Source organism: Sphaeramia orbicularis, chromosome 15 (genome assembly GCF_902148855.1).
Source record: "Sphaeramia orbicularis chromosome 15, fSphaOr1.1, whole genome shotgun sequence".
Taxonomy (NCBI): Eukaryota; Metazoa; Chordata; class Actinopteri; order Kurtiformes; family Apogonidae; genus Sphaeramia; species Sphaeramia orbicularis.
This window is the reverse complement of record NC_043971.1, coordinates 4,980,573-4,998,781: the sequence shown is the minus strand read 5'-3', so window position 1 is coordinate 4,998,781 and position 18,209 is coordinate 4,980,573. Positions and strand designations below refer to the sequence as shown.

General features: G+C 36.6%; 1 protein-coding gene across 1 annotated transcript; it reads right to left on the bottom strand.

Moving 5' to 3' along the window:
- Nucleotides 1-1,944: 1,944 nt before the first annotated feature.
- On the bottom strand, nucleotides 1,945-16,363 carry cacul1 (CDK2 associated cullin domain 1). The gene is made up of 8 exons (XM_030156268.1): nucleotides 15,851-16,363; nucleotides 15,569-15,695; nucleotides 9,651-9,753; nucleotides 9,474-9,569; nucleotides 9,279-9,381; nucleotides 7,351-7,440; nucleotides 7,104-7,242; nucleotides 1,945-2,483 (listed from the first exon to the last, which is right to left on the bottom strand). The coding sequence occupies exons 1-8, from the start codon at nucleotides 16,167-16,169 to the stop codon at nucleotides 2,444-2,446; spliced, it is 1,017 nt and encodes a 338-aa protein (XP_030012128.1). The 5' UTR covers nucleotides 16,170-16,363; the 3' UTR covers nucleotides 1,945-2,443.
- Nucleotides 16,364-18,209: the final 1,846 nt, after the last annotated feature.

Here is an 18,209-nt window from a genome sequence, read left to right as displayed (position 1 = left end):
GGGGGGGACATACAGTACAATGTGAAGAAAGTAGATGGTTAATTGTGGCAGAAAATTATTTAGTCAGAGCATGAAAAATGTTTTAGAAATTTTAAAATCAGTCATGGACTAAAAAACAAAAAACAAAATCAGTGTTTAGATAAATTAAATAAAAACTATCTCTGAGGCATTTTGGAAGCAAAGATAACAATTTAAACCAAACTAACCAATGCAATGATGTTTATCCCATAATATAAAACTATATTCTGACATTTGACATTATTGTTTTGTATCCCAGACCCCTGTTAGAAAAGAAACACCGGAATAAAATGCATCCACATACTTTTGTCCATATAGTGTATGTTATGTTTTGATAAGCGTTCTGGCACTCAGTGTAATCTCCCACGTCACAATCCCTGCAAAGGCGGCACACAAAGTTAAAAAAATAAACAGCGAATAACTGAAAATATGATCAGAGTAAAGTCATGAATTATTATTAATTAGTATAAAAATAATAAAACGGCTCAGTGACGACGGTGAATCCCATCACTTATTAAACTGCAAATCCTCTTTGGCATAACTGGAAAATGCGATCCGGTTTTTACCAACACAGTGAAGGCAGCATGGAGTAGAGGATCGGAGTTGACACAGTGCATGATGGGTTTTGTAGTTTTAACACATGACAGCATCATTAGCAGCAGTAGAAAGTCTTGATTAGCCCAGTTTATCAAAAATGACACAAGACACTTCCAACGTTAAAGGTTAGGAATGAATGACTAGGGCTGGGCGATAGAACGCCATTATCGTGATATGTTTTTATGTTGTGATAATGTTGATCACGATAGACTTGATCTTTTCTTCACATTGTAGGTTAAAAACAGACAAATGCTTCAGTGTGTTCGGTCGGTTTGTGTTTGTCACGCTGTTCTTGTCTTGTTACGTCTTTTCAGTCCCAAGTAGAGTTTGTCTTTTACGTCATTTTTGTGTTTTTGTCTTTTTAGATCTTTTTTGTTATTTTCATGTGTCATTTTATCTTGTCATTTAAATCATGTTTCTACATCTTTTTTGTCTCATCCTGTCTGTCATAATTATCTATCGTTTGCGTCTTGATGCTTGTACATCATTCCATCATATTATTTCTCTTACTTCCTTTTCCTCGTGTATTTTCTGTCATTTTTGTTTTATTGCGCTTTTTATATGTACATAAGTTTTCATGTTTTGTTGTTTTTGTCTCATGTTTGACTGTTTTCGTCTCATTTTTTTAATATCACTTTCATCTTGTGTAATTTTTGTCTTGTTGCATCGTTTGTGTCATTTCATTTTGCTACTTTTATATTTTTCTTGTCATTCATATCCGTTACGTCTTTTCCATCTTATTTCTCTTGCGTTGTTTTTCCTCTTGTTACACTTTTTATGTCATTTTTGTCTTAGTTATTTTTTCTCCATTTTCATCTTGTACTTTTTTTTTTACGTTATTTGCACCTTGTATCATTTGTGTCTCACCTTTAACGTTATTTTTATCTTGTCTTTTACGTTGATTTCATCTTGTTACTTCTTTTTTACATCTTGTTCCGTCTTGTATTTTTGTTTCTCACATTTTTGTCTTATTGTACTTTTTTTTTCAAAACTATATTTTCTAGAGCTGTGACCGATTAATCGACTCAAAGTGATCCAAAAAAAAAAAATCATTCAACCACAATTCTCCTGAATTAGAGCTTTGTTTCCTTCATTTCTCTGCTGTTAAACATTGGTTCTACTGTTGTGTTTCACACGGACGCTTATTGTGACGCACAGAGAAGCTTCAGTTCAGGAAAACTGCAGTAGAATATTTCCCTTCAATCAATTCGTGTCGATTAATCGAATCGTAAATTTTTGCATTCGCTTCAAGCACCTAATCGATTAATCGGTTGCAGCTCTAATATTTTCATCTTTTATGTTGTTTTCAACTTGTTCTGGTTTTTTTTATATCGGTTTCATCTTGTGTTTATTTACACTGTTTTCATCTTTTATGAATAATTTAAAACCACTAATTATCATCTTACTTTTTGCTGCTGAAGAGAAATAATCCTTCCTACATTATTGTAATAATTACTGGTTTGGTTTGATATGGAAGCATTTATCATGATAACATGGTTGTGGTCGTATCGCCCAGCTCTATGAATGACCAGGATCAGCCCGTCCCCGTCGGATGGATGATCAGACTCCGTAAAGGCACTCTTCAGATGAAAGGAACAGGGTCAAACTCAGCAGACTGAATCACAGAGGAAAGCACTGAAGGGAAGTGTCTGTGCTTTTTAGTGCAGCAGATTGAGATTCTGCTCGACAGAACTCTACCATTTGTCTTTTCACAGTGTTGCCTGACCTCCAGTCCAGACGGGGAAACGTTGCTAATATTGTACCGAGTGTGTTAAGATGCAGGAGGCACGCTGAAGGTTGGGCAAAGGATCCGCCGACGTCGTCCTGATCACGAATCGTCGCTGGCCCGTTTCCGAGACTGGTCGCCCCTGAGGAAACAAAGAGTCATTTATCAACAGCAAAACAGGGATTTTTTTTTTCCCCCAAAACTTTGTTTATTTGGAGTTTTGCAGAAATTGAGCAATACGAACACTGTATCATATGTATTAAAAAAATAAAAAAATAATATATATATATATATATATATATATATATATATATATATATATATATATGTATAAGTTCAATCAAATTTTATTTATATAGTGCCAAATCATAACAAAAGTTCTCTCATGACATTTTACATATCGAGCCGGTCGAAACCAGACTCTCAAGCCAATTTACAGAAACCCAACAGAATCCTCCAGGACACAGGTGTCAAACATGCGGCCCGGGGGCCAAATCCGGCCCGCCAAAGGGTCCAATCTGGATGAATTTGTGAAATGCAAAAATTACACTGAAGATATTGACAATCAATAGTGTAAAAATCATTTTATTTCAGGTTCCATACATACACATATAAACCAATTAGATCTCAATTGGGTCAGACCAGAAAAATACTGTCATAATAAGGTATAAATAATGACAAATGCAGATAGTAAAAAAGTAAGTAAGAAAAAAGCTAAATTACATGAAAATGTAATTACCTATCCATCCTTTTACAAAAAAATGTGAATAACCTGAAGAAACATGAACAAGGTGAAAGGTAAAAGGGAAAAGTAAATGCAATTTTATCAATATTATGTGTATTTGTAATTGTAATGCACATGTGTAAATGATAAACAGAAAAACTGATGCATAATATTGTTAAAACTGCATTTGATTTTCTTAAGACATTTCAAGTTGTTCACGTTATTCAGATTTTTAAGGGAACGATGTAGATAAACATTATCATAATGTAATTTTACTTTTTTCACAGGTATTATTTTACTGGTCTGGCCCACTTCAGATCATATTGGGCTGAATGTGGACCTGAACTAAAATGAGTTTGACAGCCCTGTTCCAGGAGCAAACACTTGTGACTGGTGACAGTGGAGAGGAAAAACTTCCTTTTAAAAAGGCAGAAACCTCCAACTGTTGCACAATTTACATTTTTTAAAAACAGGAATTTATGAGCAGGAACATCCAACGTGTCAATGAAAAATCACAATAAAAACCTTGTAACTGAAGCAGTGGTGTGAACCTAGGACAGCGGTGGGCAACCTGTGGCTCCTGGGCCACATCTGCAGGGTTCGTACACATTTTTAAGTCAAATTCAAGCACTTTTAAGGGTCATTTTCACATTTTTCCAGTGCATCACCTTATCACTGAGGTCAAATCCATATCTACAGAAATATATATACACTCAGGATTTATTTTTTTTTCCCTATTTTTTATCACAGTGATGTACATTGTATTATGCTATAAACATCTGAAATTATTTTATCAGACTTTTTGGCATACCATTAGAAGATCTCCCTCTACAAAGGCTACAGTTAAATAGTATCTCCTACTCCTCCCTTTTAGCATGGAGACTCATTCTTTTAAATTGGAAGAATGACAAACCCCCCCCCCCCCTCCCCCTTTGGCAGATGGAAATGTGGTGTCATGTTTTTCCTTAAAATAGAAAAGATTAGATACACATTGAATGGATCAATGGGGAAGTTTAATGTGGTATGGCAACCTTTCATTTCTTATGTAGAACAGCTGACAGTGCACCTCAACTCTGGATAATGTGTGCTGTGGACAAAGTGTTTGGGTAATAACATAGTGGAACCTTTTCATTTTTTTAATTTATTTTTTTATGTTAAGTTTCAGTTTATTAATTAATTTATTTTTTGTGGTGTCTTATACCTCTGTTATATATCTCAGTGTTTATTTTACTCTTTGTATGTTTGAAAAACAATATGAATTAAAATACATTGATAAAAACAAAACATCTAAAATTATATTTCATAATAGCAAAACGTTTAAAAATTAAAGGAGAACACAAAGTTTTATTCAACAAAAGGGACGCCACTTGGCGTTCTTCAGACACACACACCGAGACAAAGATTAAGATAAAAATGTACCTGGAGTCGACCTGAGAACACCTGCTGATGTTCTTTTTTAGTTTTATTTTTTAAAATCTATCACCTCTCTATAAGTAGCTTTGGCTTGGCATCTAACCTGGCAGAGTTAATATTAAAATAAAATAAGATCACATCAGAGTTAGAACTGCAAGCACTTTCACACACTTCAACTAAAATTCAAGCACATTCCAGACCTTGAAAACACAACATAGAAATTCAAACACATTCAAGGATTTCAAGCACCCGTAGGAAACCTGCATTTTGCTCTTTTTCCAGGATCAACACGGAAGGTCTAAGTTAGGAAGGACAGAGCTGAACAACACGGCTAAGATGAATGTGATCAAACTGAAGCCACATTTGGCTCTTTAGCTGTTCTCCAGTGGCTCCCTGTGGCTTTGTCAAAAAACATATGGACATGAATAACACTTGAGTTTTTTCACATTTTACTGTTATTGTCACAACCATGCAGTTGTATAAATGTTAACTACACTCTGAGTGAATCCAAAAATAGAAGTAGATGACTTTTTATTTTATGACACTAAAATAAAGCAAATTTGTCTTTCACATACCAGTGCATTTTTGTTGCAGTAATGACAAACGACAGCTTCACAGAGTCAACACTTTGTGGTAAAACATTAAGGACATTTCTTTGGCTCTATTTTTTTTTTTAAAATCTGTCCAAAAATGACTCTTTAAATAGCAAAGGTTTCCACCCCAGGAGCTAGGTAAATATGAATGCTTGATAACCATGACGGGAGTTCATTTGTTTGAGTCTGGTCTGTCTGTGCCTGTTTGTCCAATAACAGCTGACGCAACGACAGAGGTAAAAACAACACGACTGTCTGTGGCTCAACTCAAAAAAAGAACCTAAAAGATTTCAGGATTGTTGAACACCTCAACAGACAAAGGATCTGGTGGTTTTAGATTCTATGTAGGGGTGTTCACGCACATGGAAACATCCTAAAATGTAAACCTAACGGTCCTTAACTGAAGAACCACCGCGAATGAGGGGGAATATGATCCTAACAGCAGCTTATCCTGTGTCAAACTCCTTAAAAGCCTTAGAGGGCCTGGTCAAGGGGAGGTATACATATGTGGTACAAATATATATATATACATTTTACCCCAGTGCCCCATTATAGCTCATTTTTTTAAACAAATTTTGTCTAGTTTTTTTTTTTACATCTGTTTTTGGTTTTGAAAAATTCCTGTTGACAAAAAAAAGTTACATCCATATGAAGCCGGACATATCTGCTCAGTGAAAGCACATCTGGGAACTGCAATTTTCTCCTTTTTTAAAATATTGTAAAGATTTGAAAATTGTAATATATGAAGGCCTTTCTTCCATATTTTACTTTTTATTATGTGTTATTATTATGTGCAATATTTATTTTCTTGTTGGTAATTTAGTTCTCTTATGGCTGCTTATTAATATTATATCATACTAATATATAGTGGTTATGACAACTGTTACAGTTATCACTTTATTATGGTTTTTATCCTGTGATCATCTATCCATCCATCCATCCGTCTATCTAGTGCAAATTATATTATACCACAAAAAGCTAATATTATTACTACTTTGCTACTTGTTTCTACTAGTACTTCCTAATGTGCAACTGCAGTTTTTCCACCACCGTTTTTTATTAGCTTACCAGCCAATAGGCTGTAAGCTATTGTCGTCATGCGGCGTCCGGCGGTGTCGTCTGTCGTCCGTTACAAAACTTTCAATCGTCTTCTTCTCCGAAACTACAATTCTGATTGACTTCAAACTTGGTATACAGCTTCTTTATGATGATGTCAACCCAAGGTATTGAAATTATTTGGATCTGATTCTGGATTTGGTGCGACTTTGAAAAATTTCCCCATTATAAGAGATAGGAAGTGGATCGATGCAATAAATCAGTAAGTATCAATGATATATAGTTGGAATTTGAATTTTTTACAGATCTGATTGGAATATGACCAAAACATGGGCTATTTCTGTAATAGAATAAATACACAGAACTAGGTGATAATAAATGGCATCTGGATACATTTCCCAAAGCTTTTAATTTGGCCGCTAAGCTACAGGGCCATTGGTCCTATTTTTTTCATAGTTGTTATTTTCTTGTGTGTATATTTGATGTTTGTGCTGCTTTTGGAACCTTAATTTCCTGAGGGCTCGGCCCAAAGGATCAATAAAGTTCTATCTAATCTAAAGGAATATTAACAGTTTATTAACTGTTTGCTGGTCTTTGAGAACGAGGGTTTGACACTTTTGGAAGGTGTTGTAAATCACATCATGGCTGTAAATCACATTCTCATTAGAGACGTCATCTTCTTTTCTGTCTATGAGTTAATGCTGTTTGATAATGACTGACGCCTGATGAAAGAAGGCAAATGCTCTAAAATTAAGGATGTGGTTTTTCATGAGCTGTAAGTTATAATAATCAAAATGAAAAAACTAAACACTTGAAATATACCAGTCTGTGTGTGATGAATGTATATATAAACATGTGTTTCACTTTGACTGTGAAATAAATTCTAGTTTGTTGACATGCACCTGTATATTCTGTTCTGCTTAAATGTGTTACCATCTGTGAATCCCATGTGTAAGTCAGATGAAAAGTGTCTCACCGTGGGAATCCGTTCATAGACAGTTCCATCTGCAGCTTCTGGTCGTGAGCGGCGTAGTCGGACAACAGAGACTCCACAGCAGGAGGGTGGATTTGAGGAATAAACCCAGAGAAGAGCGCCGGGGCCAACTGAGCCCATTCTGAAACAGAAAACAGTGACAGCTGAAGTCTGGTGGACAGTAACTCTGGGGGGGGGGGGGGGGGGGTCTCCTGCCTTTGGGGAAACAAAGAGGATGGACGCTGCTGACCTGGTCGGAGGCTGTAGAGGCCTTTGACCACGCTGGCCATGGTCGATGGCTGCACTTGAAACGGCATCGAGTGAGCTTTGATGAGCAGAGCTGAAACAAACACGTTCCATCAGTTTCAGGATCAACATGGAAGCTGTGAGTTGAACAGGTGACCCTGAGCTGAACCATACGGCAAAAGAATGTGTTTTGCTTGAACTTGAAAATGGCCGAGAAGACCAGAGAGGACGCTTGGACAATTCAAATCCAATAAAATCCTCTTTATTTTACAGCTAAGTCACTTCTGGATCTTTCAGGTTGATTGCTATTTTATTTTTTATTTATTTAACCTTTATTTACCAAGGCAAGCAATTAAGAACAGATTCTTATTTACAAATGCAGCCTGAAGGTTGATAAACCTTAGTAAAAAGGTAATGCAGGTTGATCAGTTTCAAACATTTCAATCAAACACAAGCAGCATAAACTACTAAACATATACAAATTAAAAATATACATTTCTTCTGCATTTGGGGTCATTTTATTTAACTCCAAATAATTTTATTCACCTAAGAGTTTCATTAATTTAATCAATATTTTAAGTAAGTTAATAATGCAACACAAAACTGACCTATAAACTACATTTAAGCTCCATAATGAACACACACGACCCAATTTCAAACACCTAATCAGACACATCAGGAATCTTTTCAAACAACAATTACTTTTAAATGTATGTAAATATATTTAACACACATGCAGCTGGTAAGTGCCAAGATTAATACTTAAATTTGAAGTTGCAGAATGCCACACACATTCACTACATGCACAAAATGCATAATTAATCTATGCACTGAATCAGCGTCAGAACGGCAAACCTCAAACCAATGACATTTTAAACACTGTCCTCTATCTAACCTAGTGAACGGCTAACATACATTAGAAGTGGTGCATTTTCTATCAATAACTTAACCAGTTTAAACAAACTGTGCTCTACATACCAGTGCACATACTCTAGTCCTCCACAGACTTTTCAGATACTGCTCAGGGAACAGACACCGGTGAAAAAAACAATCAACTAACATCCATCTAATTAAATCAATCAGCACCAGCCGTGTCCAACTGAAGACCAACTCAAACTCCACCTGAACCCCCACCCCATCCCACCCCCTCCCCTTCAGACTCTAAGTCTCAAACAAATGTAAAATGATCAGACTAAATAAATAAATAAATAAACTCTGTTTTTGGCTAAACAGAGACAAATCACATTAAAGGTTTTGTTTTGTAATGAACGTTATAAAAATGTCAAGAGGATGAAAATAATGCAAATGAGGCAGAAAGATGGAAATGAAAAACCACAACAAAACAAAAACGGAATAAATGGAACGTGTCACACGACAAAAACACATTAAAAAGTATCATGATGAATATTAAACCAGACGATTATTTGTGGTTATAATTATTCATCGAAGACAAAACAAGATGAAAATGATTTAAAACATGAAACAGGATGAAAACAGTAAGAACGGCTAAAATTATATTCATAACAAAACAAAACACATCAGTAATCTCTTTTTGTTGTTGGTGTATTAAGAATTTCTTTCCTGCTACTTTTTATTATACTTGAATGGAGCAACTGTAACACACAAGAACTTCCACCTGGGATTAATAAAGTATTATGATTCTGATTTATTGTTTGATTTATTGTTCTGGTTTTCGAAACATTAAAACATAAAAAAGAAAATTAGTTTTCCTTCAACAGCCTGAAAATACTGAAAATATTACAGTTGTTTGCTACAAGTTGAAGCTGACAGTTAACAAATTAAAACCCCAAAGTCAAAAGAAAAAAAACATGTTAATGATACTGTGATGTACATTACAGGTTTACATGGACTAAGAAGAGGAATGTGATCAAACTGAGGCCAAAAGGAAATAAAATTAACTACAGTACTCACGCATCAGCGTGTTTACATGTTTTTCAGCGACGTGATCAGCGAACAGCTTCATCAGATCCTCTCTCAGATCTCTGTTAAGCTTTGACTCGATGTAGAACTTGTTCTGAAAATAGGAGAGATGTGGTTGAATGGAAAGTACAACTAGAATTTCACCAGCCAGTCATCATGTCGTTTAGTAGAAAAAAAGACACATACCAAATACATGAAAACAGGAACTATACACTGAAGAGACGCAGTGTACTGAGTCAACGCAACGTTAAAGTTCTCGATGAAGTTATCCGGCGGACTGGCCTGAAAAGAAACCACACCGGGATCAGTCCACCGTTTGTTTTATGTGGGATTACAGATGTCTTTGTGTTAAAATGCACTTACATGTAGCTGGGTGGAGACTTCCTGCAGGTGACATGATATTTTGGACGTCAGATCGCTGTAGAGCAGCTCTGAGTGCTGCTGACACACACACTTATAGACGTAACTGGAAAAAAAAACAAAGTAAACACTTAAAAAGGAGCAGTTTCAAACCATGTTTCATCCTAAAATACATATCTGGGCGAGTTTTGTGATGAATGATGTGTGAAGTTTGACTTTTATGTGTGCAACTGTCCTTAGTTACCACACGAGTGTTTCCTAAACACACTTGTTTCTTTATTTGTTATCTTCTCCAGGAGGTATTGTGATCACTTTGCTTTGTGTGTTTGTATGTTTGTTTGTTTGTTAGCAACTTTAGGGGAAAACTATTCCAACCATCTTTCCCAAATCTTCCCCACAGATAGGCCTAGGCCCTGGGACCAACCCATTACATTTTGGGCCAAGTAGGCCAAAGTTCAAGGTCACAGCAAGGTCATAAAATCTACAATTTTCCTATCTGTCATCATTGAGCAATTTTCAAAAATTCATAAAAAATTCAAAACGACTCCGATTAGCCTCCAATTTGATCCACCCGTAGCTTAGAACAATATCTTGTATCTGGAACTAAATTGTCCACATCCACTGTGGAATGTGGACTCTGTGGACATTTACATTTAACACTGAAAATCCCATTTACCACACATTTTTCATTAGAACTCAACAAATATTGATTGGAATTGAACCTAATTTGACATACACATGACTGGTACCAAGCTTCAACTTTGTATGAAATATCGTTCTGCTCCATTTCTCTTCCGTTACGCTCTGTTGACTTTTGTAATTTTGTATTACCATGTTTGACCGCAATTTTTCTGCTGTATGGAACAACCTTGAAACTGTTTAATTTAAAAAGAAATAGTCGATCCACACATACACACCGTTCAGGGTGCTTGGCGGAGGTTTGTGTTCTCTGAACACTTGTTTATTTACTTATTCTGAATTTGCATTAAAACCAAACAACAAAAAGATTATATAAAAGAAAGTCCAACATTCGAAAAGGAGCGGGATGAAGTTTAACTTATAATTTCCCGCCCCCTTACCCTATTCTTCAACCTACCCTAAATTCCTATGTCAGATCCCATAAGTAACTCAAATATTCTACATATATCAGACTAAATTCTGACTATGCATAAAACACAAAATTGCTGTACATATTAAGGACTGACTCTGTTCATTTTGCAGCAGCATTTCACATTAAAGTAAACTCTGTCCTTTACTTAAAACCCTGGACAAATGTTGTCACCGTGTCTGTCTTTGGCCTGTGGAAGGAAACCAGAGCAGACAAAGAAACCCACACTGACCCCGAGAAATGATGCAAACTCTGTCAGTAAGGCCTCAGTTGACTCTTGATTTGAACCAAAATTGATGTAAAAGACAAAAAAAGACAAAAAAAAAAAAAAAGTAAAAGGACAAAGAAGAAGAAAGTGAGAAAAAAGAGAAAAGATGCAACAAGATAAAAAAAAAAAACATGTAAAAACAAAGAATAAACACAGTGAAAATAACCGTGCTACCCTCGACAGTACATATCATTCTGAAATAATATATTAATGAGTGAATGAATAAATGAATGTGCAGGACATCACAAATACAAGTTCTAATGACAGCAGAGTTAGAGGTTTTCTGATCCTTTACTAGAAAAAATAGTCCCAGTGTCCCTGTACGTCAGTGTCATGTTCTATCTGAATCAACCCCCAGATGAATGTGTGAGGTTGTCAGGTTCTGTTCTATGTTCCAGTCCTGGTTCTGTTCTATGTTCCAGTCCTGGTTCTGTTCTACGTTCCAGTCCTGGTTCTGTTCTATGTTCCAGTCCTGGTTCTGTTCTATGTTCCAGTCCTGGTTCTGTTCTATGTTCCAGTCCTGGTTCTGTTCTACGTTCCAGTCCTGGTTCTGTTCTATGTTCCAGTCCTGTGGTCTGGATGCAGATCAACCTAACAATAGAAGTGGGCGGGACTTTCACTGGAGGAGAACTGAACTAATCCAATCAAAGTCCATATGTGACTTCTATCAGCGATCAATAGGAATAATACTGATATCTGGAAGCATTTACATGTGATAAACCATCAAAATATGGACCATTAGAAGGAAAGGCACATTTTTAATATTTTTTAAAAATTGTCGAAAATTCAAAAATCTAAATTTGTGAAAACTGTGAACAGACTTTGTAGACATTGTCTGAAGGAAGATGCATGTAAAATTTGAAATGAATCTGACCAATAGTTTCGTCGGAGAAGATGTTTGAAGGAATTCCAGATGAGGACAATGACAAAGACGAACACGGCACCTTCACTAGAACTCATGGCCATCAGCCGGTGAGATAAAAAGCACTCATACATCCATCGTCCTCTGCTTTTCTACATCCACATCTTGGCGACACCAGACTGAGACAGGAAGCCCAGACCTCCTTGTCCCTTCCACCTCTTCCAGGAGGACACAGAGGCATCCCCAGACCAGCTGAGACATAATACCTCTAATGTGTCCCTGCTGGACATGACACACGTCACCATGGAGACGTCCTGACCAGATGGTCAGAACCCAACACTAGTGAGACCGAAAACCCCAAATAAACTGTAAAAGTACAACCCTTCCTTCAGTTAAGATCATAAAGTATCAAAGAAATCCTTGAACTTGTATATTCTTATAATTATGTATGCTTATTTTGACTTTTTGGCTTAAATTGTCCTGAATCTGTCTGTATTTTTTTGTCTAAAGGTTGAACCTAGATGCTCTAAATGTTGTGGTCTTGTTTTTTGTTTGTTTTTTGTTTTGTTTTGTTCACTGTAAAATGTATGTAAAAAATAAAGTATAAAAAAATGATAAAGTATTATCTGAAATAGTGTAAGTATTTGACTACTTATTTATTTATTTGGGACAGCATATTAATGAACATATACAACAATTTCCGTAAGTATGCCAGATTGTAGCAGCAGTGCTCATTTCCATCTGTAGTTCCTGGAACTCTCTTCTGTGAAACTCTTTACACTAAAGCAAATATGTGATATTGAGTCAGAGTTTTCATCAGACTGCTGAATGGCTGATACATTCTGAAGCAGAGCAATTGATAAATGTTTAATGTGCTGGACAAATTCACATACTGTTAGGTTTTTCCTCAATTTGCAAGACATTTGCACATCATCTAAGCATTTTACCCAGAACTTAAGATGAAGAAAAACACGTTAGTCAACTGTACCACCCTGGAAAGAAAAGATCCCAGGTATTTATTTCTAAAACTAGTTAGCTATTTGCTAAAGTAGTAGTAGTAGTTTTATTTCGAGGACACAGAATCATCAGATAACAAAGAATCATACAACATGGTCAAAAATAAAGAAATAAATAAAATTTTCCGCGCTCAAAAAGGAGTGGGAAGAAGTATAACTTATTGACTCCACCCCCTTTTAACAAACTAATAATCAAACTAGATCCGCATCCTTTGCATTGTTAACACATTTTCCTCTGTATATTTTTACAATAACACAAAAAATCCATACAAACCATTCATATACACTTTTTAGTCACCTCACACACAATCAGATTTGTGTAATCAACTGTTTTTAATATAAACTATAATATTTACGTGCACTTTAAATATTTACTCCAAATACAATGATCAATAAATGTGATAATATCTTCTTATCATGATAACCAATTAACTACAATAATATTTTATGCGTACTTCTATAATGTTCTATATTTTGTTATTATAGTGGATTTATACATCCTTTTAAAGGCAAAAAATTGAAGAAGACATTTTTGAGTTTTGTTCCAGATTATTCCACAGATGAACCCCTCTGACACAGATACACTGGCTTTTTATGTTTGTTCTACACTTCATTTTCTTGTAGATTTCAGTTCCCTTTAAATTCTAATTCCTTTGCCTGGGCTCAAACATCTCCTGTAGACCGTAGGGGAGCATATGAACATGGGCTTTATACATTATAATAAGAGTATTAAGGTCGGAAAGGTAGTGCTGTTTTAGAGCATTTAATTTTATAAGTAGGGGATTTGTTGTAGCTAAGTACTGTGCTTGATTGACAAGTCGAATTGCCTTTTTTTGAAGTAAGAATATAGAATTAATATTTGATTTATAATTGTTACCCCATATCGTTGCACAAGAGTTAAGACATGGAAGAACACGAGAATTGTACAATATATGGAGAGATTTCTGATTTAGAAGGTTTTTGGTTTAACCCTTTCATGCATACTGGTCACTCCAGCGGACAGTTCTTCTCCAGCTGTTCTCTTGTATATTCATGGATTTTGTTGTTTTAGTTCCATATCAGCCGACACAGTGGACACTTATGCACCATCCCATTCACTGACATTGATACCATTACTGTCACTTTGCTGTTCTTGATAAACCTGATCTGCACTAACATGTTTGCTTGTTATTGCTATTAGACTGTAATTTATAGGGGGGGGGGGGTAAACATTTTTTTTCTTTGCATATTATCTTCATGAAGTGAGTAATGACTAGTATTAGTATATGTTAAAATGTGAGAAAACATCAGATTAGCAGCATTGAAAATGTTTTTATTTCATAGATTTCAAACAGTATATCAGTAAATACATGTTTCTTTACTTCAAAAATTAAATGCATGATGTCCAGCTGAATGGACATTTTTGCGACCCCATGAAAAATAGGTTAATGAAAAATATTCAACTGTATATATATTTTTTTAATGTTTTAAGAGGAATAAAAACACTCAGGATTAAGGCTGTCATGATTCATGCATGACAGGGTTAAAGTAAACGTGTATGTTTCTTTGAGGTATTTCTAAAGAACGTAACAGTAGATACAAAACAATGCTAAAAAAAATGACACAATGATGACATGACAGCACCTAAACTTGGCTACATTGGCTACCAATAAAATTCCGCATCCACTTCAAAATACTCCTAATTACTTTTAAAGCCCGGCACAACCTCACCCCCAGTTCCATTTCTGACCTCCTAGTTCCCTACTCACCGCCACGACCACTCCGTTCATCAAACATTAACCTCCTATCCATCCCCCGCTCCAACTTCTCAGCAAAAGGTGACCGTGCTTTTGCAATTCTGGCCCCAACCCTCTGGAATAGTCTTCCCCATCACATCAGATCATCAGATTCTGTAGACACCTTCAAGCGACTCTTAAAAACTCACTTTTATAAACAAGCATTTCATTAAATCTCTTCTGTTTACGCCCCAGTGAATTCATGTTACTGACTTGACTTCTTCCCTGGAGTCTCTGTGCTTTATCACCTCACAGGTTTTCCCAGGATCATCACCGGTTTTTCCCAGGATCATCACCGGGTTTTCCCTGGATCTTCACAGGTTTTCCTAAGATCATCTCTGGACCTGCTGCTGTAGTCCTGCCTCTCTCCACCTTTATCATCATCACTCACTTATCCATATAATTACGATAGTGTTTATTATACTGTTCTATACATGTTCTAGTTTGGTTATCTGTGCATGTGTCTCCCCCTACCTCCCCCCTCTCCCCCAGTCTCTCTCTATCGCTCTCTCTTTTCTCCTCCTCTACTTTCTCACTCTAACCCTAACTGGCCAAGGCAGACGGCCATCCTTCAGGAGTCTGGGTCTGCTCCAGGTTTCTGCTGTTAAAGGGAAGTTTTTCCTCACTACTGTCACCAGTCATAAGTGTTTGCTCCTGGAGGATTCTGTTGGGTTTCTGTAAATTGGCTTAAAATTTGATTTGATTTGATTCATCTCCCCTTTATGTGAAGCACTTTGTACCATGTTGTTTTAAAAAGTGCTATATAAATAAAGCTTTACTTACCTACTTAAACTGTCCACAACTGGAGGGAAACATGAGTTCAACACTTTCTCCACCAGTAGGAGTTCAGTGTATGGTAGTGTTTGGACATGTCTGCACTGGTTTGTCTTACCTGTAAATCTGAGCATATGAGACTGAGATGTGGTCTGTGGGGTTCTGGATCAGCAGGCGGTCGATCGCCTTCTCCAGGTTGGGCCAGTGGTTCTTCCGGTAGTCCTCTACGGCCAACGCGTTCATAACTGGAGCACAGAGAACACACAACACTGGGTTAAAGGGACGACTACAGCCCAGACTAAACTGTCCGGCCTGGGAACTACTGTACCACTGCAGTGTCCGTGCGGCTGCAGACTGACCACAGGAAACCAGGCCTTTGTGTCCAAACATGTAAACTTACGGAACTTGGATGTGGGGTCGAGGGAGAATTTCCCCTCAGCGGCGGCGGCGGCAGGAGGAGCCCCGCTGTCCGTCTCGCTCACTTCGCTGCTTTCACTGCTCGAATCCGAGTCCATAAACTTGGAGCTACCGGTGGTACCTGACCGGAGCTTCCCTCTCCGGCTGTCTCCCACCGGCACCGGCGAACACACGGGCTGCGGAACCGTCGTTACGTCCGACAGTTGGCTGCTCAGATACGTGCGGACTTTACTGCTGCTAGCACAATAGTTATGATTATGGTCGTCTTTTAGCTCTAAACTGTCATCCTCCATAGCCTCCATCTTAACAACCACTGCGTCCGAAACCTGTCGCCAACAGATTAGATAAACATGTCAAAATACATTAAAGAGTAAAGGCAGAAAAAAACTGTTAGGCGTCTTTGGTGTCCATCTCGCTCGAGCTGTTGTTAACTAGATTTACGACACGTCGCAAAATAGAACGGTAAAGAACAATGGGAAATGTAGTTCTAAAAAAATTCCGCATGACAAGAACGCTTCATTTCATAATTTTGTAAATCTTTTCACCGAGAACACGTCTTAAATCCACACACTAATTAATAGATAACTAATATATTGACCGGCTTGGTGTTAGAAGTGAAACAACAGCTGGAAACTACGTTTGACCTTAATGCGCATGCTCAGAACTGTCAGGAAAAAAGACAGAAAAATGTGTAACTCGTTACGACACCACCACTTTCACTAATGCGCGTCTTGTTCGATCAGTTCTAAGGAAATAATAATTAAATAGTAAAATAACGTTTATTAAAAATACAAACAAATAATAATAATAAAAAAAAAAGTTAACGGTAGCTCTGCCATCTTACTAGGGGCAGTCCAGACCGGTCGCACAATGAGCCATATTTAAAGTAACCAATTTTGAGTTGTGTCCAATGAATTACTACAAATTATTTGATGATTAAATTACATGATATAAAGTAGCCTTCATTTATGTACTATAAAAACCGTTAACACATTCTAAATCACCCTAATTGGAAAACTGTTGACTTTGTTTACATAGGTCTCTGGAACGTTATCCCCTACAAAGGTGGCGGCGTCTTCTTAACTTTAACTTGTCTTTATTTATTTATTTTTTTTAACTCTGCTCTTGCATCTCTGGGCAGCACCACCACTCACACATAACTGTTAGACACTTTAACGGTTACATTATATACCGATTCGTCTTGTTATTTAACCTTTTCCACATTAAAGTGTCTGCTCTTGCCATAGATTGAATCGATAGACAGAATGGAATTAACTGGATCGGGAGTTTTACGGCGCTAGGGGGCGCACTGTGCACATCTGTACAATTATAAAGATTTCCAGAAATATTTGTAGTCTGAAATAACAGGAAAAAAATGGTCAGTGTTTTTCAGTCTTGTCTTTTTTTACTGAGAACCGCAGAAAAGATAACAGCTATGATGTAAAAATGTATTATTTTCTTCAACCATAAACAAAACATCCAATGGCATGTGAGTTCTACATTGGTGTAGACACGAATCCAACACACTGGCTCAAATACGTCTACCAACACTCATGTTCACAGGCAGTAGACTCCTCTGTATGTTGAAAGATGCTCTTATCACCGTGTAAATTAACATGGGCAACAGAACCGGTTTTACCATCATAAGGAAAGAGAAAAGTGCCATTTTTCAACTTGAACTAAACTGAATATATTCCTAAGGCTTGATAGAATTTAGAAGAACTTGTACAAATAAAAACTATCACCTACTCTTTGATGAGTATGTCTCACACCAGAGTATAAAAATAAGAAGCTTGACCATAAAAAGTAGCTGCCACATGTCAGAAGGAACACCTTGCCATCAGTTATATTTGTCCAAAGATTTAAATGACAGGTTAAACATACAAAGCTTATGACGACATAGGAGTGTGTCCAATGAAGTGTTCTTTGGTCTAAAATTAAAGAGTATACTTCCTTTTTCCAGCAGATTCCCTCATGTAAGGGCAGAGCCGAACCTTTTATATTGCAGGATAGACAATTTGTTCAAGTAAACCGTCTTTAGATCATTTATGTATGTGTCTGAAACTCATAGTACCCACTATTTAGTAGGCAGTAGGATTACATATTTACATGTTATTCAATGTTAACACATTAAACCACAATATCATCATCTTGATATTATGCTATTGATTGAGAGTGACAAAGTATTTGCAATTAAAGGCTGTAATTAAGAAATCAAAGATTAATCTACTGTTGCACTCATGGAAAGCTGCAGGAGATGATAGCGTTCTTAAATTTTGTAAAAGGTGAATGAAAAAAGAAATGAGCACATTGAAAAGAAAACCATTAACTACTGCATTCTA

What these genes read in the sequence shown, in the direction of transcription:
- cacul1 (XM_030156268.1), bottom strand. Translation starts at nt 16,169, where the DNA reads ATGGAGGCTATGGAGGATGACAGTTTAGAGCTAAAAGACGACCATAAT. An exon ending in TTCCTGTTTTCATGTATTTG is followed by an intron (nt 9,382 to 9,473) that starts GTATGTGTCTTT and finishes TCCTATTTTCAG; the next exon opens with AACAAGTTCTACATCGAGTC. An exon ending in TCTATGAACGGATTCCCACG is followed by an intron (nt 2,484 to 7,103) that starts GTGAGACACTTT and finishes TTGTTTCCTCAG; the next exon opens with GGGCGACCAGTCTCGGAAAC.